This window comes from Sceloporus occidentalis, unplaced genomic scaffold, assembly GCF_023333645.1.
Source record: "Sceloporus occidentalis isolate IW3139 unplaced genomic scaffold, rSceOcc1.0.p SCAF_3, whole genome shotgun sequence".
NCBI lineage: Eukaryota > Metazoa > Chordata > Lepidosauria > Squamata > Phrynosomatidae > Sceloporus > Sceloporus occidentalis.
In genome coordinates, this window is record NW_028316983.1 from 85,182,183 (window position 1) to 85,207,554 (window position 25,372).

Consider the following 25,372-nt stretch of genomic DNA (forward strand, 5'->3'; position numbering starts at 1 on the left):
ACAATTCAGTGGTCAACTTCTGGTGGATGTTGACCATAGAGTTGTGCTGCAGGACCTAGAGATTCCTAGAGAAGTGTTCTGTCAGGTAAAAAATGTAGCATTTTTTTATTTGTGGTTTTCCCACTTTCACAAGAGTCCTGTGTCCCTAATCCCAGCAAATGTTGAGGATGCACTGTAGTTCTAAGCCTATAACAACTTTATACTGTTTTCATTTGATGTTTTTAATTGTTTTAAAAAAATTTACTGTAAAATCTTCTAAAATGTTTTTATTTGTGAGCCAGCTTTCTAGGAAAAAATGAAATATATAAATTTTAAAAATGATGATGATGATGATGATGATGATGAATGATTTATTGAAAGCCAGTATGGTATAGTGGTTTGACTGCTAGAACTCCAGGAGACTAGAATTGAATTCCCTGCTCAGACATGGAAACCTATTGAGAAAGTCATGTTCTCTCAGCCTTAGAGGAAGGCAATGGCAAATCTCCTCTGAATAAATGTTGCTGAGAAAACCCTAAGATAAGGTCACCATATGTCACAGTTATCTTGAAGGCACATAACAACTTACTGAGGCTTCTACTTCGGTGACATAGCTGGCTATGATTCCTTAGCAGGGTGCAGGTACTGCACCCATCTAGATTTGCTCCCTTCTTACTTTTGGCCAGTTTTTGAAAATGGTTTTCACCCCATTATGTAAGGTTGCCAAGATACCTTTAATGGTTATGTAGAAGAGGGAATTTCACCAAGTGTTGCTTGTCATACAACCATATAACAAGCAACACCTGCTGAAATTCTGTCTTCCACACAACCATTGATAACACAGAAACCTTCTCTAGTTTCTATTCTGGCAGCCCTACTGCTGGGGCTTACCATCCCGGAACCTCAGCCTATGTTGATGCTTTTGTGCCACATGTACAATAATGTTTCTTCAAAATCAGATGTGTTTAGGATGGGGTAGTAAAAATCTCGTGCTTATGTCTGATATTTTGGTATGCTGAAATATACCACAATATGCAACTGCATACTGCATAAATGTTGTTGTTGTGTGCCTTCAAGTTGTTTATGACTTATGGGGACCCTAAGGCGAACCTATCATGGGGGTTTCTGGAGCTGAGAGTGTGTGACTCATGTAGGGTAACCCAGTGGGTTTGCATGGGTGAGCAGGGAATCGAACTCTGATCTCCAAAGTCATAGTCTGATGCTCAAATTGCTACACGACACTGGCTCTCTCTGTGTAGCAAATGCTTTAACTTATATCATTACAGTGTGCCTGTGTTATACGCCGCTTTCAGCATACGCTGAAAGCCATGCGGGGAGGAAGAGGTGATACATCCCATAGGGATGAATGGGGCGCACACCCATGTGCCACCGCGATGCCGCAGGCACGAACCCCATTCATTTAAATGGGGCTCGAGCATAGGAGTTTTTTGTTGTATGCGGGGGAGTCCGGAACGGATCCCCCACGTAAAATAAGGGTGCACTGTATTGAAATTGTTGATCTTGTGTTCTTCTTTATTCTTTTATATTTACATGGTGCTTTTAAAAATCCTTCAAAGAAGAATTAGATTTCTTATTAAAAAGAGAAAAATATAGTAGTAATGTAAATGGGAGCTTTTCTTGTGTTCAGTTTTTTGTACCTTTAGATAACTTTTTGTCAGATGAACATTGTTTTAAACTGTTACACTTTAAAGGAAAAGTTTTGGACTTTTTTTAATAACATAACTAGATGTCACACTGAGACAAGAGGTGTCTAAACCTATGGCAATTTAAATCCTTGTACACTTGATGGTTTGGTGCTGACCCAACACAAGACAGACAATACATCAACATGACTTCTTCATTTAGCACCTCTTTAAATAGGTCCCTATACAACTTTAGAGGTTTAGATAAAAGCCACACAAAAGACAGAAGCATCCCACAAACTACAAAACAGGAAGAAAAAAGTCCTCTACAGGTGTCTGGAAAGGAAAGCTGTGAATTCTAAGATGGAATTTTAAAAAATGTATCAAATAATGCACGGTTCGACATTGCAATCAAAATGTTATAATCAAAACTCAAAAGAACAGAAGTGACAAATGTACAGTCAAAGATACAAAAATCTTAGATGCCTGAAACAACAAAGTAGGGCAAGTATCCATCTTTGATTTGCAGTCTGTCTATTTACACAGACTTCTGAAAGATTAGGCTTCTAGTTAAATAGTGATCATTTTGGCTACAGTAACAAAATGGTCACTATTTCACAAAACACCTAATCATTCAGAAGTCTGTATAAACAGACAGATTGAGAATCAAAAAAAATCTTTTTCAACAGTCATTTTATTAATCCAAATTAATCCATTTTCTTCTGTATAGCATTTTAGGGCCAATGTGGTCATTTTGCATCTGGCTATAGGGATATAGCCAGGTGCTTCTCCAATCCTGCTCATTGTAAAGCATGAAATGGCTGTACATGGTGGCTTTAGGGGCTTTTCAATAAGTCATGCAGTCTCTGTGCTTCAGAAGGATGAAAGGAATATCATCCCAAGCGGTACTCCTTAAAATGAAGCACAGATATATATTTGTTTGAAGATTCATCCACTCAGCATATTATTTTTTAAAAAATAGATACAGTCAGCCCTTCGTATCCAGAATTTTTTTATCCATGGATTCAACCATCCATGGCTTGAAAATATTAAAAGAAAATATAAATTCTAAAAAGCAAACCTTGATTTTATCATTTTCATGAGGGACAACTTACTATGGCACTGTATATAACAGGACTTGAACATCCATGGATTTTGGTTTGCTGACCAACTCATTAATAATGAGACCAGACACAGAGAACTGGGTTATAAAATGGGCAACTTTATTTAACTCAACTTATTTAAACTTATTTCTTCGAGAACTGCAAAAAACCAGGGGGGAGAACCTTGTGTAGGAACAGCTGGCAGATGGTCTGCTCCAAGACCAATTCCCCAGCTTCCAAAGGGCGAAAACACCTGTGCCCCAAGGGCAATCCATACTTTGGGTTGCTCCCCGGCCGGCATCCGGAAGGCCAACCCAAGACTCCCCCACTTAACTCGCCAGACTTAAGTGAGGGTTTAAATCTCAAGCCAGCCCCAAGGCAAGTCTCTTTCCCTTCACGTTTACTTGCAAGACCTAAACGGGATTTCCAGAGACCTAGCTTCACCCTTTAGGAGGGTGCCGAGGTGTTCACCGAAACATCTATCTCCCCCCACCTATGCGTGGAACCTATTTATGACCACACCCATGCCAATTGTCAAAGTCCTCAACCAACAGTGTGGGGTAGGCGAAAAAACCCTTGGAAAGGGGAGAAAATTCCTACCCAGCCCCGAGGCGACCAGAATTAATTTTCACACTGATGTCGAGGTGGGAGGGTGGGCCAGCGTTTGAAGCCAAGTGACAGGAGTTTGGGCCGGGAAGCCCCTGGCAAGCTAAACCCCGCCCCCTCCTCTCCCAACAGCCAGCAGAGCATGCTGTTTTCCTTTAACATGCTGGTCTCTAATGAGAGGCCAGCAAAATCTCCTCCCCAGCCCAAATGGTCGGGGAGAAGCAATCCATGCGGAGTCCTGGAACCAAACCCCAGTGGATACCAAGGACCCAATGTAGCATGATCAACAGACCCAATCTCTATAGCTTTGCATATTGACAGAAAAAGCCTCCAACTACCCTATAGGAGTTGTAGGGACAATTTCATATCACTTCTATTCATACCAATTTAGAATACTTTCTGGGTTACCTTAGGCAAATCACATGCTCTCAGCCTCAAGGGAATGGCAAACCTTTCTGAACAAATCTTGCCAATGAAACCCCATGATAGGTTCACCATAGGGTCACCACAAGCCAGAAATGACATGAAGGCACATAACAACATCTCTAACGCTATAGCCCTTAATATAATTAACCTAGGATTTTATCACATGGAGGGAAAAGAGGGGAGAAAAAGGCATAATCCTGGCTGAACTATGTGATTGCAAGGAAGATTTTCACACAATGTTGGATGCAATTGGACGTTCTCCTGTGAATAACCCACAATGCTCTCGTAACAAACCATTCACAGGGAACTCCGGTGAATGCATTCACAATAGCAGGGGTGAGGCACAATTGTGATAGTGCGAAAGTCAATTGCGCTTCATTACCACTATTTCACAAGCAACTAGGGACACCCAGAACGCATTGTGGTAACCACAATCCATTCTCATTGTCAGGATCAGTTTTGTAGTGGATTTCAGTCTTTTCTCAAGCTATGGGGCAGCATTTAGTTAACACTGGAGTAAAACACTGTGTTGAAGTAATAAATTTTATTTTTCAGTCTTTTTTCTGTGCAGCTGGGAACAGGATTTGCGAAACCGCACATGCACAAAGCAATCAATTGTGATATGCTAACAATTCATTTAAGGATGTGTGTGAAACGCCATTGTGGTATTATTTTTAATTGCACAATTGTGTGACTGTGTGAAACCATCAAGACAAAATGGAACTATTGTTGCCTTTTATTTTCATCGCCACAATTATTGCTGAATTGGTCATTGTGTGATAAACTCCCTACACTGTAAGCCATTGGTTACTGTGGGACATTCTTCTGAATACACATTCACAGAGTTGTGATGTTAATCTTATAAAATCCATCACCTGCACTACGCAGCCTTTGTAAAGCATCTAGAAAAATGGTAGTTTTATAATGCCAACGTGTAATATACATGACGGCTTGAGCAGAGGGAAGAACAGTATGTGATTTTCATAAATTCATACAGTAAGTGTAGCGCTAATTTCTTGTACAGCCAGATGATGAATGCAGGTTTGGGATAGACATGCATATACACCCACATGTTTTGACTGGTATTCCAGCTACACCTTTTCTGTGTTAAATGACACAGTATGATCTCATAATCCATTCAGAAGGAAATCCCATTGAGTTCAATGAAGTTTATTTCAAGAAAGAGGGTCAATGTGAAGTCTTAAACTTCTCAGCTATGAAAATAGCACTTATATTGTGTGCATGCATCTCTGTGTGTGTGTGTGTGTGTGTGTGTGTGTGTGTGCGCGCATATATATATATATATATATATATATATATATATATATATCATAAAGGCATATGTCTCCTTGCTAGTGTTCCCTGCCAAGGTTAATTAACAGGAAGTCTGCCTAATCTCCACAGATACATCCCAGCAGTCTACAGAGTAGGTGTTCATAGACTCAGAACATGTTTCCTTAGCAGGGATTTTGGACGGCTGGGAGAGAAAAATCTGTCCTCTTAAGGACTACATAAAATTATTTTCTGTGGATAAGTGAGCCAATTTTTCATTTGGAATCCTTCTGAGTGGCTTATAATAACAGCCCCTATTAGATATTTACCAGATGGAGACTAAGAGGAGGATCCCCCCCCCCCCCCTGTAAGATACATTGCTCATTTATTGACAGTAAAAAGTATGCTGAAAATTAAAACAGAACCTTGTCCTCTGTTTCTTTACATGCTGTGTCTTCTCCGGAAGGGAATGTGTTTGCTGCATTGGACTTTCTGCCACTAGTCTTAAAAACCGGAACAACTTTTTATAATTTACCTACAAGAGAGGCAAGGAAGTTTAATTTTGAAAGGTAGTTCAAAACACCAACACCCAACAGTATAGGAAAATGCTTCTGTCATTGGATGAATTGACTTCATGGAAATGTAACACACTTGTTACTGAAACAAATAAAATAATTAACCCTTACAATTATGCTAGGATGAGTTTGTTTGTGCTTATCTGTAACAATGCTATGTAAGTAATTATTACAGATAAATGTTATTTGTAATTAATTCCTCTTCCCACTATAAAATTAGCATATGCATTACTTTTGTAACATCACTTTTGTAACAAAGGATAATTTCACTGATTTGTGCTTTAAATACAACTTCTTATGATATTATAACAATTATGTGCTTTATTAGTGATGGAGGTGGAATATTACATGGTTCAGGTGCTGGCTAATGCTGCATCTCATGCTGTTGAATGAAACACACTGAGGGTTGTTTTTTCCCCATAACTACAAGCAACTACCTTGTTACTTTGAAGAAATGAGAAATACTTTTGAAGTGGTGGCAGTACTGGCAACTAACTATTTTGGTGGGGCTTGGGACATTTTTAAACCTTTGTTGTCTGGCAGGAGGGCAATGGCAACAGATCAATGGGGTGCTAAATCTACCTTGGCCTCTAAAGGAGCTATTCAAGTCGCACAATCCCACATTCAGACTAAAGCCCAGAATAGGCCCTATGTCCCACTACCATGAGAACCACCAGCAGCCACTGGAAGAAGTTCCAGGCAGAGTTGAAAGGCTGTAAAACCAGTCTCAGGAGCAATATGGGCTGCAAAATTCCCACTCTTGGCTACCCTTTGTCCAGGATCCTGCTTTCCAGTGTCCAGCCCAGGCGGCTATGGGAGGTCTGTTAGTAGCACATGAAGGCAATAGGTATCTCATGCTAATCTTACCTCCAGCAATTGATATGCAGATGCATACTACCTCTGATACTGGAGACAGCATGTAGCCATCCTTCCCACTGACAGCCTTATCTTCTATGAATTGGTCTAACAGGCTGTGCAGGCTGCCCCTTTTAGAGCCAGATTGGGGCCGCAGCAACCACATGCCGTGGCCCTGATATGGCCTCTGCAGGGCGCAAAAGGGAGCCATAAAAAGAGGTTCTTTTTGTGCCCTGCAAAGGGCACAATAGCCCTCATCACCGTGGCTTTACAGCTGTCCTTTGGTGCTACATCATGTGGATGCAGTGCCAGGAGAGCACCATGACACTGTGTGCTATATGGTGCAGTGCACAGCTTCACACCATCCTGAGGGTGGAGCCGGGGCATGTGTTGTGTAGATACTATGCCCCAACTCCGTCCCCAATCCAGCCAAAGATGCTGATGTGCACAGGGCCTAAGTCTACTTTAAAGCCATCCTTGTTGGTGGCCATCACCACATTTTGTGATAATAAATCCTACAGTTTAACTATGCACAATGCTGTACATCTAAACAGTGTTGCTGCTTTTCTCATAATTGAAACATAAAATGTTATTTATTTATTTATTTATTTATTTATTTATTTGTTGCAGTTATCTGTGCCTCCTAAATAGATTGTGATAGCAACAGAAGATCCACTATGGTACAACCTTTCTATGGTGGTGAGACTGCTTGCCCTTCTGATGCAAGAGGCTACGCTGCTGGTAGCAGTGCTGCTGGTACAGTTTCCTATGTTAGACAGGCTTTTCCTGAGAAGCCAAACTAAATGTGCAAAACAGATACTGGGCAGCAGCAGCAGCAGCAGTGAAAGGTGATACTGGTAGAGGATCTCTCAGAGAGAATGACATTGGCACAATAGCTAATGCTAGTTAATACTATGCAGAAGAAGGCAATGGTATACTAATCCTGAAGGCATATACTATGAAAACCCTATGATGATACAGTCCAAAATGAAACAAGAGATAACTACGGGAATAGTACTGTAGCTAATGATGCAACTGGATTCTAGTTGAAAAGGATGTTCAGCTGTTCATTGCTCAGAGGTGAAAGGAAAGTCTGAACCTGCACAACACATATTATAGAAACATGGAATGTGAGAAACATGAATCAGGGGAAGCTTGGCATTATAAAACAAGAAATGAAATGTATAAATGTTTCAATATTTGGGTGAGTGAGCTAAAATGGACAGGAATGGGACATTTTCAGTCAGATAACTACACAGTGCTTTACACAGAATCTAAGAATAAATGGAGTGACAATTATAGCAAAGAGAGATGTAGCAAGAACAATCAATTGATATAATGCAAAGTCTGATAGAATAATATCAATATGACTTCAGGGCACATCCATCAATATTACCATAATCCAAATTTATGCTCCAGCCACAGAGGCAGAAGAGGAACTAACTGCTCTATGTTGGAGTCCAAGAAGAATTGTTCATACACCAAAACAGGATATCCCAGTAATGAAAAGAGACTGGAATGGAAATTAAATTAAATTAAAGGGGGGGGGGGGGGCAGAATCAAACATGGTAGGAGAATTTGGCCTAGGATCAAGAAATGAAGCAAGAGAGTGACTGAGTGAATTTTATGAGGCCAACACATTATTCAGGCAACCAAAAAAGTGACTATATACATGGACATTACCTGATGGCCAATATAGAAATCAAATCGATTACATAATTAGAAATAGAAAATAGAGAAGCTCCATTCTCTTTGCAAAAACAAGACCAGGAACAGATTGTGACACAGACCATGAACTGCTAATATAAAAATTTGACTAAAGCTAAAGAACACCAAATAATTGTGCCAAAATACAACTTGAAGAACATCTATGCAGAATTTAAAGATAACATAAAAATAGATTTGCACTATCAAGCTGAATTGACTGGGAGCCAGAAGAATGCTAGACTGAAACCAGGGACACTGTCAGGGAGGAAAGTAAAAAGACATTACCTGGAGTCAAAAAGTGCAAAGACAGGTTTCCAGTTGAACATTAAGAAAACAACAACAACAACAAAATGATCACAGATTATTTCCATAACTTTAAGGTAAAGGATGAAGACACTGAAAGCTTTCAAGATTTTTCCATACCTTGATTCAGTCATTAATCAGAATGGAGACTGCAGTCAATACATCAGAAGAACACTAGGATTTGGAAGGGCAGCTATGGAGGAACTAGATGAAATCCTGAAGTGTAAAGTCTTATAATTGGATAATAAAGTCAAGATTGTCCATGCCATTGTATTTATCACGTCTATGAAAGTTGGACAGTGAAGAAGGTGCATAGGAGGAGAATCAACTCATTTGAAATGTGGTGTTGGAGGATAGTTCTGCAGATAGCCTGGACTGCCAAAAGCACAAATAAATGAGTCCTAGAGCCTGAGCTCTACCTGGAAGCCAAGTTGACTAAATGAAGATTGTCATACTTTGGACATACCATACGAAGACATAACTAGAAAATACAATAATGCTTGGCAATATGAAAGGCAGTAGGAAAAAAAGAAAGACTTATTCAAGATGCAACAGCCCTGAGTTTGCAAGGCCTAAGTAGGGCTGTTGATGATGGATCTCTCATCCATAAGGTCATCACGAGTTGGAATGACTTGGAAGTCTCTCATTTATAAAGTCAGCATGAGTTGAAGTTGACTTGATGGCAGTGAATAATATTTACAAATATTTACGAAATATAATCTGTATTACTAAAACGCAAGCATTTTTTTTAACGTACACCCATTATGTCCAAATTACAAGCATTTTGGCCACAATGAAAAATATTGCATTAACTTACCAATTCTGGATCATTTGCATTTAAAAATTTATTGAAAAGTAGTTTGACTGTTGGTAACTTTAGTGGGACTTCATGCTTCAGGAGCAAGTGGCTCAGCTGTGCCTGAGATAGAAATTCTGAAACTTTGGGGTCCAAAATACTGCATTCTTCATTCAGCTTGTCTAATACAGCCAAGCTCAAAGAATAAAGCTCAAGTTCTTTTTTGAGGACAGCCAGAAGGGAATCATTTTCCTCATGCATTTCTCTTGAGTCTTCCATGATATTCTGATTTTTTTTAATTTAAAAAAACAACAACAAATGCAAGTATTAAAACAGAACTACATTAAAGAGACAATTTTAAAACACATCAGTACAGAAAATATTATCATTCCTGGTAAAATGTACCCTCTTCAGCACCTGGTTTCACAGCCAAGGGAAAGCCACTGAGAAAGTCACCGATAAATAATAATTTTTACTTATTGGAACAAATTTTAAAAATTAAAAATTCCACAAAATTAGAAGCAGAAGATGCCATATATACTCGTGTACAAGTCAACCTCATGTATAAGTTGAGGGAAGGTTTTAGGATCAAAATCTTGGATTTTGACATGCCCCGTGGATAAGTCGAGGGCAGAATTTAGGAGTCAGATTTTAAGGTTGGCTTCAAAGTGGAAATGGAGGGGGGGGGGAAGAGAAGCTTTGTTTTCAGAGGAAATGCAAGGAGGAGGAGGAGGAAGAGGAGAAGGAGGAGAAGCAAAGGTTTGGAGATCAGCTTCCAAGCCGAGGGAAAATGATGAAATACAAAGAAGGGGCAAGGTTTGGAGATCAGCTTGCAAACGGAGGGAAAATGGGGAAATGCAAAGAGGAGGCAAGGTTTGGAGATCAGCTTGCAAATGGAGGGAAAATGGGGAAATGCAAAGAGGAGGCAAGGTTTGGAGATCAGCTTGCAAACGGAGGGAAAATGGGGAAATGCAAAGAAGAGGCAAGGTTTGGAGATCAGCTTGCAAATGGAGGGAAAATGGGGAAATGCAAAGAAGAGGCAAGGTTTGGAGATCAGCTTGCAAACAGAGGGAAAATGGGGAAATGCAAAGAGGAGAAAGAAAAATTTGGAGATAGGATTGAGAAGGGAATCACTACATGCACACTCACACTGGTGCCTCGTAGCTCTTTCAGCAAGTGCTGCTGAGGCATGGAGAGTGGGACATCAGGGCTACTTTTTAAAGGAGCTTTATGAGCATTATTATTGTTTGTTATTGTTGTTGTTAACTGTCCTCCAGTCAATCTCAAGCCATGGTAACTGTATTGACCCTTGTATAATTCAACCCCAGATTTTAGGGTCAATATTTGGGCATAAATTTCTCGACTTACAGTTGAGTATATATGGTAAATCTAATATCTCAAAAGGCACTGCATCCAGACCATAGATGTCAGGCAAGTGTTTTGTTCTTGCAAATATAAAAACTCTTTCAAGATTCTTTAAAAAAATACTCCATAGTCTATTAGGCAAAGAGTAAAATGGCTGTTTCCATTTTCATGTGCAAAAAGGCAAGAGATGTTTTAGATGCTAACTTCAAACACACACTCCAGTAGAAATCCATACAGAAGTAAGAAGGACAGGAATTCTAAGGACATGCCTAAATACCATAAAGGCACCAGATCTTGTCTGATCTTAGGAGCTAAGCAGGGTCAGCCCTGGTCAGTACTTGGATAGAGACGACCAATGAATACAAGGTGATGTAGGTTTTATTTCAGAGGAAGGACCTGGCAAAACCACTTCTGAATATTCTTTGCCCAAAATAGCCCTATAAAATTCACGGGGTTGTCATAAGTCAACAGACAACTTGAAGGTACACACACACACACACACACACGAGAGCTAGTAGCAAGTTCCGAGAGCATACAAACATCTCAAGAGAGCATTATCCTTCAAATTACCAATCTTTGTGTGTCAACTTAAAAAATAACATCATAAAGTAGTACAGTTCCCCCCCCCCCCAATATATATATATATACATGTTTGCTCACAAATAATAACTGGATTATTAAGAAAAAATGATAAGCAGCAAATTCTGTACACCCAAAGTATGCACTTTGAGCATAAGCACCCTAAAAATGTATATTACAACCACTAGCCAGAAAGTCATGGTTACTCATATTTATTTACCTCTTGTCTTTCATGTTGTCCTGAAGTTTGTGGTCCAACAGATGGCTTTTTGAGAGTATGAATGTAAGACAAAGACTTGTCTCCAGAAGGAGCAGTGACACAATGCATATTTACTGGTTTCAGACCCTAAAATAATGAATAGTTAGAAGGGATGCAATCAAGGAAAAACATTTATTGTGTAAAATAAGTGCACCTACTAAAACACTTTGAATAAGAAAAATTGTAATGTATGAAATAGTCTATAATTTATAAGCCAACTAGGCTTATGCTTTCTCTGCAGAATTCTAATAATAAAATACCTTTCCAGATGTTAACCAGTCTCAGAGCTTTATCACACTAGTGCGATTCCATGGGAAAATGGGATTTAAATGAGAATTAAATTAAATTTGAATTGAAACACAACCTGCAAAGTCAGGAAGTTTATCAAACCAAATTGCTGCTAAAGTAAAATGACACGAAGTTAAACCGAAGTTAAAGCGGAGAAAAACACCACCTTTTTACTTTTGGCATTTCCCCAAAGTAAAAAGCTGCCATTTTTCTCTGGTTTAACTTCGGTTTAACTTCATGTTATTTTATGTTAACAGTGTTTTTGTGTGATAAACTTTGGGCATTTCCAGGTTTTTCTCTAATTTAACTCTCGTTTAAATCCCATTTTCCCGTGGGATCTCACTAGTGTGATAAACTCCTCAGTTACTATCACTCAGCTTAATTTCAGGAATGTTACATTAATACAATGAGAAAACTTTATATAAAGTGTCCATAACTTCCTGGAGAAAGGTAAGATACAAATGTGATATAAATAAATAAATACATAAAATGAATAAACATTAACATTAATTATGTTATTTATTGTAGGCAGTTGCAAAGTTGTATTTCACTCACAATTGTATCTCACCAGCAATCACTCTCTAAACTATGGTTTAGGATTACACATTACTGGAACAAGTTTATTTGAGTCTGGGGCATGAGGACACTTCTGCAAGCAAAAGAGTAGAAGCATCCATTCCTGGTTTAAACAAGGGCATTTTGTTTTATATCAAAAGTAGGAACTATAGTCAGTCTAAAGTATGTTCCATTGAAACAAGAGGAGGCCGGAAGTTGTAGCTTGTAGTGTAGCGGTTATTGTTGTTGTTCTGTGACTTCAAGTCACTTCTGATTTATGGCAACCCTAAGGCAATACCATGGGGTTTTCTTGGCAAGTTCCTTCAGAGAGGGTTTGCTAATTCTGAGGGAGTTGACTTGCGCAAAGGCACCCACTAGTTTTACGTGGCTGAGCCGGGAATTGAACCCTGGTCCCCAGAATCAATCCAACATTCAAACTACTACGCCATGCTATGATGAATTGCAGTGAATTTAAACCAGAAATATGGGCCCGTACAGACAGGCCAAAATAAAGCTGCTTCGGGTCACTTTGGAGGTATGCTGTTTAAATTATGCATGTGCCCCAAGAGGCCAGAAGCCATGCCAAAGCCATGCTCCAGTCCTAAGGACTGGACCACAGCTTCGGCACAGCTTTTGGCCTCTTAGGACGCATGCATCATTTAAACAGCATACCTCCAAAGTGTCCCGAAGCAGTTTTATTTGGGCCTGTCTGTATAGGCCCTATGTTTCCTAGCTCTTCCTCATTTTTGCCTTCAGTCAAATGAGTAAAATAAGGTCAAGGAAACTGTTTGCATCTGAGACTCAGTCAAGTTCATTCTCATTACCTGAACAAACCTTTATATGGTTTGTGTCCATATAACAGGTGAAATTAATAGCCCATTCAGTGGTAAATTATGTGTATCAGGGATGCTAATCTGCTCTGGGTTTACTGTGAACTTTAAAAGAAGTGCTAAACCCCTTTGGGGGGATATCTCCATTAAGGTTTGAGGTGAAACCAAAGAAGGTTCACTACCCTGCCAATATGGAAGCCACTTGTTGACACATTTAATTCCCTGTCCACCCAAGCATGCAAGGTCTACATCTTCACCCCATTTTGCATGCCTCTACAAATTAATCTAAGCTGAGCGCAAACATCTGATAAAGGGTTGCATTCTGTACTTCATGGCTCAGGGTATTTCTCAAATCATTCTTGCTAATATATGACAAGGCATTATACTGGCCATGTTTATAATCTAACTGGTCATGATTTTGGATTATGTAAGAGATAGGTATTTTTTCAAACAGCCATTCAGTTGCCAGAATTTTTTGTGGGAGCCAACTTGTCAATTACCAACTTGTCAATATAATTCAGTCTTTGAAGGTGAGAATTGATGGCATTATCATCCCCATCACAGCATAAGATATATGATGGAAGGATGATTTTAGAAAACCTCTTAGGCCATATCTTAAACCCTGTGTATAACACATTCACACACATATTGAGATGCCAGAGAAAAGTGAGAACTTGTTCTGGTCAGACTGTAATCATTTATGAGGAGGTTTGTTATCTGGGTTGATTGAATCATATATAGTCTTTGGTCTAAAGTAAATGAGATTCTATATAACCATCATGTTTACCTTTATAAAGCATTGGGTTACTAAACTATAGAATGAACAAAAGTCTCATGCTTAGAGTCTGTATGAAACAACAAAAACATTGAAGAATGAAAAAATATTTCTAAAAAATAGGGGAAAGGAGTAAAGTCTAATGAACATCAGGATGTAACCAAGCTATGAAAAGGAAGCAAAAGGAGCAAACAATTTCTAAAGTAAAGTGCTTTTGGCAAGGTGAATATTGTATTTTGACACAGAGGTGTTTTCTTTATTTAGCCACAACAGAGCAAGAATGGAAATCATAGGGCCTTCCAAAAGTTGCTGGACTACATTTTCTACCATGCCAGGCAGTATAGCCAATGGTAAAGAATGCTGGGAGCTGCATCCAACAATATCTGTATGATCATATGATTCCACCATGTATAGTAGAGTACTGTATTCTTTTTTGCTGGAGACCGAGAGTTAATGCTATTCATTTTTTATTTAACCTATCTGCCTATAAAAAGTAAAATCTGAAATAGGATAGAACTGAGTAGAAACTACAGATACAGTCCTCCCTTCCCTTACGTGGGGGATCCATTCTGGACATACATACCCCCGTGTAAGGGAAAAAATGCAGATGCTCAAGCCGCATTCAACATGAATGGGGCTCGTTCCCACAGCGGTGTGGCAGCAGCACGTGGGGCGCATGCCACGGGAGTGTGCACCATTGTTTTCTTCCGGCACGCACCTCCCTTCCTTCTAGCATATGCTGGAAGCTGCATAAAACTTGCCCGCGTATAACAGGGGCACACTGTACGTTTCTGTAACATAAACATTTTATCAAGCACAAGTTTTTGAATCATTTTGTGGAAATCCTTTTTTTTAAAATCCACACTAAAACTCAAACACAGTTTTGTTCACAGATGACCCTAATATACATAGCTTAAAAAACATCTTCCCCCTAATATTTTGCTTTTTACATGAAATTGTCAGTTATGTATGCATTTTAGTATGTGTTTCTTTTGATGCTTAATTTTTTTAAATTAGAAAACTGCATAGGAAGATTCAGAGAAGTGTGAAAACAGAAGAAATTATGTCATTTCTGCTTTGGGTATTAGTATGGATGTGTCACATTAGACTGATTAGTATTAAAGTGGCAATGGGGCATATTTCTCCTGCATCCCTATGAGAAATCCATGAGAAACAGCAATCATGACTGTTAGAGCAACTTACTTTGCTGCCCACAGATCTGCTATCACTCGTTTCTGCTTGTTTAGACTTATGTTCTTCCTTTTCACCTTTGTTCTGTTGTTCATCATTGAGAACATAATTGATTTGTTGACAAGGAGGTTTATTGAGGCTTGGAGCGTTTCCACGTGTCTGCCTTGTATTACATGGGGCTAATGTTTGGAGCATGGTTTGTGTCTCAGCTTTCACACCCTCCTTTGCTTTGCTGTCAGGAAACAGGCATACAATATATCTATTGATACGTAGGCAAATCATATTCTGTAACCATTCACATTACATAACAGTACACGCTTCTTGAAGCATTTGTTAGCTGGGTAGAAATAAGTATTGTATTAGTAAAGTGTAAAGTCTAAATCTAGGGACTGTCTTTAATCACTGTAGTAACAGTACATGTAATTCTAAGCACAGCAACTTCCATAATAATAATAATAATAATAATAATAATAATAATAATAATGCAATTCTGTTTATTTTGTTGAGAGGTTACCTTCTATGGCCTAAATTAAATTGTAAGTAAGAACTAAAGTAGGCCCGCTTTATCATTGGCAATTTAGTAACTCAACACTTGTGCAGACATCATTGAGTCACTATGTTTACTCTAGTTACCAGCTTATAGGTTTCACATGTTGTGGATAAGATCTTCTTCAGACTGCATGGGAAAATGGGTATATGCCTTAAAAAAATATCCCAAATTGGCATTAATAAGAGAGGTTTTCAGAAGACTTGCTAATATCAGTAGGAGTCAAGCCAAGAAACATGATACAAAATAAATTCAGTGTTGGCTCATTTGTTCCAACAAGGTAGGGCCAAACTAACAATATGGAGAAACTGAACAAATCCCATCCTCTTCCACCACAGATTCTTCTATAAAAAATTGTCCAGAAGATAGGGCAGTGCCCAGGGACAAAGCAGAACTTGGAAATTTACTCTTAAGAGGAATTAATATAACAGCATGCTGAGCAGCTGTATGGCTATGTTCTGGAACTCAAAGCGTCACCCCACCTCTGCTCAGGGTGCCATTACAGTCAGCTCTCTGTATCCATGTATTCTGCATCCATGAATTCAAGCATCCATGGTTTAAAAATACTCCCTCATCCAAAAAGCAAACCTTGATTTTGCCATTTTATATAAGGAACACTATTTTTACTATGCATTATATATAATGGGACTTGAGAATCCATAGGTTTTGGTATCCATGGGGGTTCGGGAACCAAAACTCAGCAGATGCCAAGGATCATTATATATTGATTCTTCTTAAAAGTAACTTTCCATGCTCTTCTTTACAACTGGGTCCAAATCTAGAAACCCTCTACCCAATTTGTAGACAGAGAATTCGCCACATTTCTGCAGAGGGATAAAGCTTCACCAATAGTTTCTCAGAGATGGAGCTTTCCATTAGCAGGCAATTGTACACCTTCCTTCTTTCTTCCTTGTGGTTCTTTTTTTAATGGTGGTTTCTGCTGTTCCTATCACTTTTTTCAGCCACTATTAGTCAGACTTTATGAATTCCAGAACATGGGGGTGTCATCCACTCCACACATATCAAGTCATAATAAATGATGCAGAACAGTTGTAGAAAATCCTGCAAAGTGGGCTTCTTTTGCAAGGAGGACCGGGGCAGGGGGGGGGGGGGGAGAGAAAGGAAATCTCTAGACATTTTCTCAGAAATATCTATTCTGAAACATGGCTAGGTTGTGTTTTCTTCCACTTGAAATGCAAGGGGGAGGGAGAATGGTTTGAAACTACTGAAAACAGACTTCCACTTGATCAGGTCTTCATGTGAAAGGCCTGACTCTCATGGCAACCTCATTGAGCAAGAGAAGGTTGACAATGTTCTTCTAGCTATAGCTTGGGAAAGTTACTTTTTTGGATTACAGTCTCCAGTCAGGATGGCCTCACTATTTCAGGCACCATTACTCGCCAGCAATCGTGTGTGAAAGAATACTTCTCTATGCTGTGTAATAGGGCTTCTTTATGCTGCATAAGAAATATTTCTGGAAGCTAGGAGGAATTTTAAAAGTAAATTATGGCATCACTAAATAGGAGGAGGAGGAGGGAAGAATAAATTATAACTGCAAAGATTATCAGAAATATTTAGAACATAGTCCAAAATTTTGTGTGGTCAGTGTCAGAAGACCCTGATGATGAGAATCCTGGACTGAAGAGATACTTTGCTGTTTGGGATTTATTAATTCACAACAGCATTTTCTGCACAGGAAACAGCCTTTTCCCTAGAAATGCTGTTTCTGTGTGTTTCCTGTGCAGAAAATTCTGCTTGCTTCCCCCTACCATGTACAAAATTTGCAAAGAGTAAACCCTGAACTGTGAATGGTCTTCAAAAATGGTACAGTCTTTGACAACTTTCTTATGGCAGGTAGAAAATTGCTAAAATTACCTGTTGCTTTCTTCAAGAACAAAATTAGTGAAGAATTACATCTCTAGAATAAATGTTCCACTAAGCATATTGAATCTCTTGACCATTCCTTAAGTAGCTCTTTGGATCCTGGCTGTTATTCATGTTATTCTCTTACATGCATAAAACCATCCCATCCAATTAATTTATTTGATATATTATCAAGTAGAGAAAAGACTGGCAGCAATTCATATTTATACTTGTCACAATGTTCATACTTATTTGGGCTATTTTAATTGTGCAAAACAACAATAACAACAACAACATTTTCCTCTGTAATTTTGCTTTTGTAAATCCACTGTCAGGTTGTTAATGGAAGAAATAATATCAGCACTAGAATTTTTCTCACTTGTATTTTTAAATGAGAGTTTATTAGTGAATTTAAAGTACAAAGTTGCTTCAGGTGATGAATACATTTAAATTAAAGGAGCGAGAAAGTATTTCAATTATCTAGTTAATTCCTAAAATGGGAAGCACTGTATATTGGTTTAACAAAATCTCTGAAACCATATTTTATTATCCTTTAGTCCTACCAGTAGTGGTATAAACAGAGCTTGGAAAAATTACTTTTTTGTACTACAGCTCCAAGAATGCCAAAGTAGCATGGCCTTTAATGATGCAAACAACAGGATTCTGTCATTTATAGCCCCCCCCCCCTCCCCAAATATAAGTGGTCTTTATTGGGAGAAATAAGATTACAGTACATACAGATTGTACAAAACAACTAAACTCAGGGCAACTTACCTCAGGGAAATACTTGCATTCCAACAACAAGAATAACAACAAGAAAACCACACACCAAAATTATCTGTTAATCAGTCTGTTAATTACCTATAAGGAGGTAATCCATAGCTAACATCCATAGAAACAATTCTACACTGAATGGGCCCTACTGGCAGATGTATTAATTTTGGATCAAGGCCCAGGGCAGCCAGAAAAAGGAGCACAAAAAGCACTCCTTGCTGGTGGCCTGCAGCCGGCTTTGAGACCCTGAGCTTTACTGCACGGGCCCAGGAAAGGGCCCGTTGCATTCCAAAAAGGGTGTGTTCTGGGAATGTGATGGTTCCCAGAATGCAGTTTACCGCACGCAGGAATGCTGCAGCTGCTGCTGGGCATTCCAATCACGTCCCCAATCTATTCCAGGAGCGCGATTTCCCAGAACTGTTCAAAAGCATTCTCGGAAATTGTGCCCCCTGGAATGGATTGGGGAAGTGATAGGAATGCCCGGCAGTAGCTGCAGCGTTCCTGCATGCAGTAAAGACCATCATGTTCCCAGAACACATCCTTTTTGCAACACAATGGGCCCGTTCCTGGGTCTGTGCAGTAAAGTTCCATGTCATCAGGTTGCCACGGTCCCATGCTGAACAGGAATTGATTGAGGCTGCAGTGGCCTTTGGCCACTCAAACTGGTTGTCTGTTTTGCCCCTGCGATGTATTTGAAAATATATTTATTCCTGAGATCATACTTACCCATCTTTTTTTTCTACAAAGCATCGGACATATTTGCTCCCAATGATCTTTGTGACAGTCTCATAATTTGCATTAAACCCATAAGGGATGTTCCTGACTGAAGCCATTCCTGAGATTTTTTGACAAAATGCCACTTCCCTGTAATACAGTATCAAGAAGTATCATTTTAGAGATTCCTTTCAAAAGCATTTTCCATTTTTATTCTCTTAAAAACAAAACTTTGTAAAGTACTAAGCAGAATGCCAACAACAGTTTAGGCATCTAAAGAAATGGGAGCAGACAATGATACAAATGAGAACATTGCAAATATAAAAGTTCTACATATGAACAGTTTTTAATGCCTCATTCTCTGCAGTGAGATTTCTAAATCTGAGGACTGAAAGAAAAACTCATTTAGGAGAGCAGAATTCATATTATTATTATTATTCTTTATTTATATAGCACTGTAGATTTGCACAGTGCTGTACATAAAAACAATAAATATAAAAGAGTAAACCTGCCTATGGTGTACAATCTAAGAAATAAGGAGCCCTGGTGGCGCAGTGATTAAATGCCTGTACTGCAGCCATTCACTCGAAACCACAAGGTTGCGAGTTCAAGACCAGCAAAAGGGCCCAAGCTCGACTCAAGCTTGCATCCTTCCAAGGTCACTAAAATGAGTACCCAGACTGTTGGGGGCAAATTAGCTTACTTGCTAATTAGCTTACTTGCTGTTCACCGCTATGAGCTTTGGAATAGTGGTATATAAATAAAACAAATTATTATTATTATTATTATAGGATAATACATATAAAATACATAGGAATACAGGAAATGGTACGATAAAACAGATGGAGGCAATGTTCCTCCTCCCCATAGCTACATCTATGGGATCAGCTAAGGAACTATTTTTAGAAGTAGGAATGAGCCAAACTGTTTTTGTTTTGGTCAGGTTCATTCTCATTAGATATTATTACATGAATATAGTTCATAGCTTACTCATAATGACTTTTAAATCGATAACAACTTTTTAACTTTTTCATTCTGCTTTACAGACTAAATGGTATTTTTTTGGGTAAATGACGCAAATCTCCCAAATATTTTCAGGTGTTACCCATCATGAATTATCTAAGCTTTTTCACACCATAATTGGTGTGAAGAGTAAATACTTTTTCTTTAAATGTGGGGCATGATGTTTCCTTATTCCTTTGAACATCCAAATCTACAGTTAGTCCTATAAAAGTTTGCACTGAACAAAGTCAATAGCAATAGTAATAGCAAGTACATTTCCATACCGCTTATCAGTGTACTTAAGCACCCCAGTCCCTAAGTGGTTTACAAAGTGTAAACTAATTTGCCCCCAACAATCTGGGTACTCATTTTAGTGACCTCGGAAGGATGCAATCCTGAGTCAAGCTTGAGCCCGAGCTGGTACTGAACTGACAACCTTATGGTTTGTGAGTGAGTGGCTGCAGTACAGGACTTTTCTGTTAGATATGTACTGTAATATATGTCCAGTAGAAAAGAAGATGGCATTCATAATGGCTATATATTCATGATACCTACATAGTTCCCAGTTTACTACCTAAATAGGGACCATGAAAGTCTCCTGAACCAGACTTACTGTTAAGCCATCACTGGGATATATGGGGGTCCATTGAAGAACACTGCATGATGTCCCACCCCTCATGTGAGCACTCTCTGTGGCATGAGGTGGATTTGTGACAGAGGTCCCTTTTCTGCTTCTTACACCAGAAATTGCTTGTGGGAGTGAGTGGGAACACCAGGCAGCCATTTATGGATTGACAGGGAAATGGTCAACTGTTGATCCCAGTTGTTGCTTATCTGTAAGTGAGGTTTGTTTTGGGCGGGGGAGGGGCCTCGCTGAAATCCATGGCATAACAAATTAGTTGCAGTGTTATGTAGCATGTAATGATCATACAGGATTCCACTGGATATCTTTTGCCTAATAATAATAATAATAATAATAATAATAATAATAATAATTTATACCCCGCTTTTCAGCCCAAAGGCTATCAGAGTGGCTTACATTTTTTTAAATTAGAAATTTCCCTGCCCTCAGGCTTACAATCTAAAAAGACAAGACACAAAAGGAGAAGGGAATGGCAATGGGGAATGGGACTCTTTGTGCTCAATGTACCGGTCATCTAGATCAGGGGTAGGCAACCTGCGGCCCGGCAAGGCCTTGGGACCGGCCCCAGCCCGGTCCTGCCACCGATTGCCACTGGAGCCTTTGGCCTCTCGTGTGAGGGCGTGGGGCCTTTGGCTTATCAGGAGGAGGCGGGCAAGGGGGGGCAAGCGGCGGGCAAGGGGGGCAATTGTCTATAGAAGCCTCCAAAACATGCATTTATATTAACATTTTTTAAAAAATCAGCAAATTTTTTTTGTGTGTCCCCCATTTTTTTTTTTAAAAAAGTGTCCTCCATTTGAAATTTTTGTCCTACATTTGTCCCGGTTTATTTATTTATTTAATTTTTTTTAAAAAATTAATTAATTATTTTTTGTCTTCGGCCCCCCAGTTGTCTGAGGGACAGCAACCCGGCCCCCGGCTCAAAAAGGTTGCCTACCCCTGATCTAGATACTACATTCTTGGTGCTGGTCCTAGACAGTTTCATAAACTACCAGAGATGACAGATATAAATAATACTCATAGATTTCTGCTGTCTTCAACAAGGAAGAATACCTGTCTGATGTGTCAAAACAACTTGGCTGTGTTTGGGTACAGTCTACCTTGAATTGTGTGTTGACAGGAAAGGTGTTACTTGTTGCTCTGCCTCAGTCAGAAAAATTACTTTTAGACACTGAGACACAGAATAGAGAAAATGCTCAACCACACTGGAATTTCTTACTTTTTTTTCTTTTTTGCAGAAACAGTATATTTTACACAAAAGACACTGGCTAGTATTCCATTATTGAGTTACAATTGCTAATCCAACACATGCCATGGAAGCCCATTTTTTCTGTTTCAATGGTGCAACCAACAAATACACCCCCCCCCCATCCACATGACAAAGGCACCATCTCAAGATAGTCACTTCCATGTGGTAGAGAGATCAGGAACACAGAAATATGTCTAGCTGTTTTCCTTCAACTGTATCTCCAATGCTAACATTATACCCCAGAACTTCCCCAGTGGTACCTGCTCTAGTGCAGGTACAGCAAAATAGATAGATGTATTTGCACTGAAAATATATGTTTTGCAGTGGTTGCATCAGGAGGGTTATCGGGATTTTATAAGCACATATATATAGATATATTGCAAAACAGTGTAAACATGCAAGAAATTTAATAAAAACATTTTGAAAAGTTTCCTAATCTCACTCGAGGGAGAAAACCGTTGACATTATACATGCAGGAATTAAATAAGTAAAGATGTATGTCTCTATTAGAGTATCATTGTTGTCTGAAGCAACCAGCCAGTTTCTACTGCAGCGAATCAGATTGTACCATTGGTACAAGCTTCCATAACTGGTCTCCTTCAGATGCAGACTCGAGCTCCCACGATCTCTTGCCAGAGGGAAGATGGAAATTGCACTTTAACACAAGTAGCAAGTACTGGATTTGAGAAAGGCAAGCACAGTAGAACATTTAACCTTTAACTTGTCCTAAGTGTCAGAAGAGCTTCAGCTGGTGACTGTTACTTGTACTGTATTTACAAGTTCACTTGGGCAACTCCCAGTCATTTTGCTGATTGAGGCAGAGCAGTAACTCCTCTGTCACTACACAGTTTAAGGTACATAGTACCCAAACCCAGCCAAGTTATTTTGATAAATGAGATTGAAAGAACTCATATCCCCTCTGTAAAAGTAAAAATAGCATCACCACCACCACCATAATCTCCACCACCACTGTGCTGTCCTTTTACAACACATAAAATCATCTGTCTAGGACAGTTGCCCTAGTCTGCCTAATGATGGAGCTGACCCTGAAATATCACAGAAGGAAAGAATATCAGGGACTGAGAGCACCCACTTCAGTCTTGTTCTCTGTGCAGTCTCACCTTTCTTCAAATGAAAAGACCAAAGGTTTCCAGTTGCTGCTGCAATTGCCACCACCCAAACTAGCCAGTTGCTTTTCAGATTCACTGCAGCCAGGAATCTGTCACTAAGGACGCAGTCCTGTTGCCAGGCTGGGCAGAACATGTCACTCCACAATCAGTGCAGCAGGAGGGATGTGTTAGCTTGGAAACAGTTTAGTTGGCAGACATTTTTTCTGGTTTGTACAGCAGGGAATTCTCAGGGGTCAGATGGATTCACTTGCTCAAGTGGTGGTAACCAAAATCAGCATGACTAACAAGCTGCAGACATTTAGAATAACGACATAGAGATAACAGAGCTAATCCAAATTTGTATATATAGTGCACAGCAGTTCAGAAGGATTAAGAAGAGTTTAGAAGAGATATGTGATGAGAGAGATAACTTGTTTGCTCTCAAGAGATTCAGTAAAAGTTTACCAAAGTGACCTCAGCATCATGGCCAATTATTTTTAGAGGAGCAACAAAGATTGTGAAGATAAAAAATTGGGCTATAGAGCATGACTGCCCTCTTTATATTGAGGAACAAAAATTATTTACTGTTTGGTAAATATATCATTAGGGGTTAGTGGTATTGCATTTGATAATGGCTGGAGTGTTTCATATTAGAAATTAAGTTTGTGCTTTGTAGAAATTAAAAAGTGCAGCATAGTGCAAAATGGTACACTCTAAAGTAACCCACTGATAGGCTGAAATATGGATATCAATGAAGAGGTGATTTTTTTAAAAAATATGGCTGGCAACCTCATCAATATTTACAATGTTGTAAATTAGATTTATGACATTGTAAATTTTTGAATTCATATTTATTTGTTCTCCATCTACAATTCACCTTGCTTCCAAAAATCTACCTTAGAAGCCAGGCGGTCCCACCATCAAAGGGTTATCTGAGGTGCTGGGAAGGGAAACAATGGATTAACAGGAATCTAGTCCTCTTCCAACAGCAAGACTGTTTGACAGGCAGCTGCAAGTCCCTGCTGACTGTTGCAAATTGCCATGTTATAAGGAGAAGACTCTTTTTCACTCACTGGCCCTCTTCCCAGAAATCCTTATGTTGGAAATCCCTATTTTGTGGGAATGCCTAGCTTCAAAAGTTGCATCTGCACTGCAGAAATAATCTGGTTTGATACCACTTGAATGCCATGGTTTAAGGTTATAGAATTCTGGGAATTCCTAGAATTCCATAGCCTTGAGCCACAGCAGTTCAGTCTAAAACGAGTTTTTAAGGGTCACATAAGGCAATGTGACAACAACAGAGTTATCACCCCAAACTCCAAATTGTATCCTCATAGTTCGGTAAGCTTGATTATGTTGTGAGAGAATGAATAGTGTTACTACACAGAGATCCACTGTGAATTCTTAGGACGGTAGCCCAAAGGAAATGGCTGACACAACAACAATTAAGTTGAGCATCTTTTAAAAAACTGAAACTCTAAGATATGAACCCAGATATGGACTTCCTAGATTATTAATCTGCTAAAGAGACAAATGCAAATTTTAGACAGCAGCAAATTCAATTCTGGGCTGAATTATAGCTCATAGATAATATAATAGATACAATGTATATCTATAATAGATAAAATAGAGCCAAATTATTTTGCTTTCATCATACCTCCCCCCTTCCCCAATTCTTTGGCCAGTTATTGGCACCATATCTTAACAAGGTCATTGAAAAATTGGTAAAAGTAAGAAGCATTTGAAATAGCTGGGGATGTTTAGCCATGGCCTAGGATATGACTGCTATCCTTAAATATCTGATGGGTTGTCATGTGAATAATGGAACAAACTTGCTTTCTGTTGTTCTAGAGGACAGGACTTGAATCAATGGGTTCAAGAAGGGAGATTCTGATTAAACATTAGGATGGATGCCACCCTGGATTCTATAATGGGTCAAAGGAGGGAAATAAATAAATTAAATAAATAATAACACAAATAAATGGCTGCTCAACAATGTCACAGATTAGTTCAGAAGATGGAAGACTCTCTTTTTGCTGAAGGTACTAAAACAAAGGTTAGATGGATATCCCCAGGGTACTGTAGTGGAGTATTCCTTCATTGCCAGCATGTTGAACTAGATGGTCATTGGGAACCCTTGCAGTTCTATGATTTTGTGAAATGTAAATCTCAGAACACCAAATGTAAAAACAGGGTTTTGCAATGGACAAAATGTCATTGCTGAAGTCTGCCAACCCCCTTTTATCAGAACTGCAGCAGAGGACAGGGGCTCAGCTCTTACTGCTTTGTTCCCCAGTAATTTGCATGGTTATATTAGTACCAACCACCATCTTTAGGGAACTTGGCAATTTTGCCAGGCATCACGTC

At 39.1% G+C, this 25,372-nt stretch overlaps 1 protein-coding gene across 5 annotated transcripts in view; it reads right to left on the bottom strand.

Moving 5' to 3' along the window:
* Positions 1–25,372, bottom strand: part of CUNH1orf87 (chromosome unknown C1orf87 homolog) — a 52,811-nt gene that overhangs the window by 22,243 nt on the left and 5,196 nt on the right. The window contains exons 1-6 of one of the 5 annotated variants that reach the window (XM_089515278.1): positions 23,018–23,096; positions 19,018–19,155; positions 15,120–15,339; positions 11,430–11,555; positions 9,287–9,550; positions 5,455–5,564 (exon numbers count right to left, since the gene is read on the bottom strand). In XM_089515278.1, coding sequence (XP_089371404.1) covers positions 5,455–5,564; positions 9,287–9,550; positions 11,430–11,555; positions 15,120–15,339; positions 19,018–19,124 — 827 coding nt within the window. In that variant the 5' untranslated portion in view covers positions 19,125–19,155; positions 23,018–23,096. Of the gene's footprint in view, positions 1–5,454; positions 5,565–9,286; positions 9,551–11,429; positions 11,556–15,119; positions 15,340–19,017; positions 19,156–20,620; positions 20,765–23,017; positions 23,097–25,372 lie in introns of those variants that run through there. The other 4 variants (XM_089515279.1, XM_089515277.1, XM_089515280.1 and 1 more) reach the window with 4 other exon arrangements.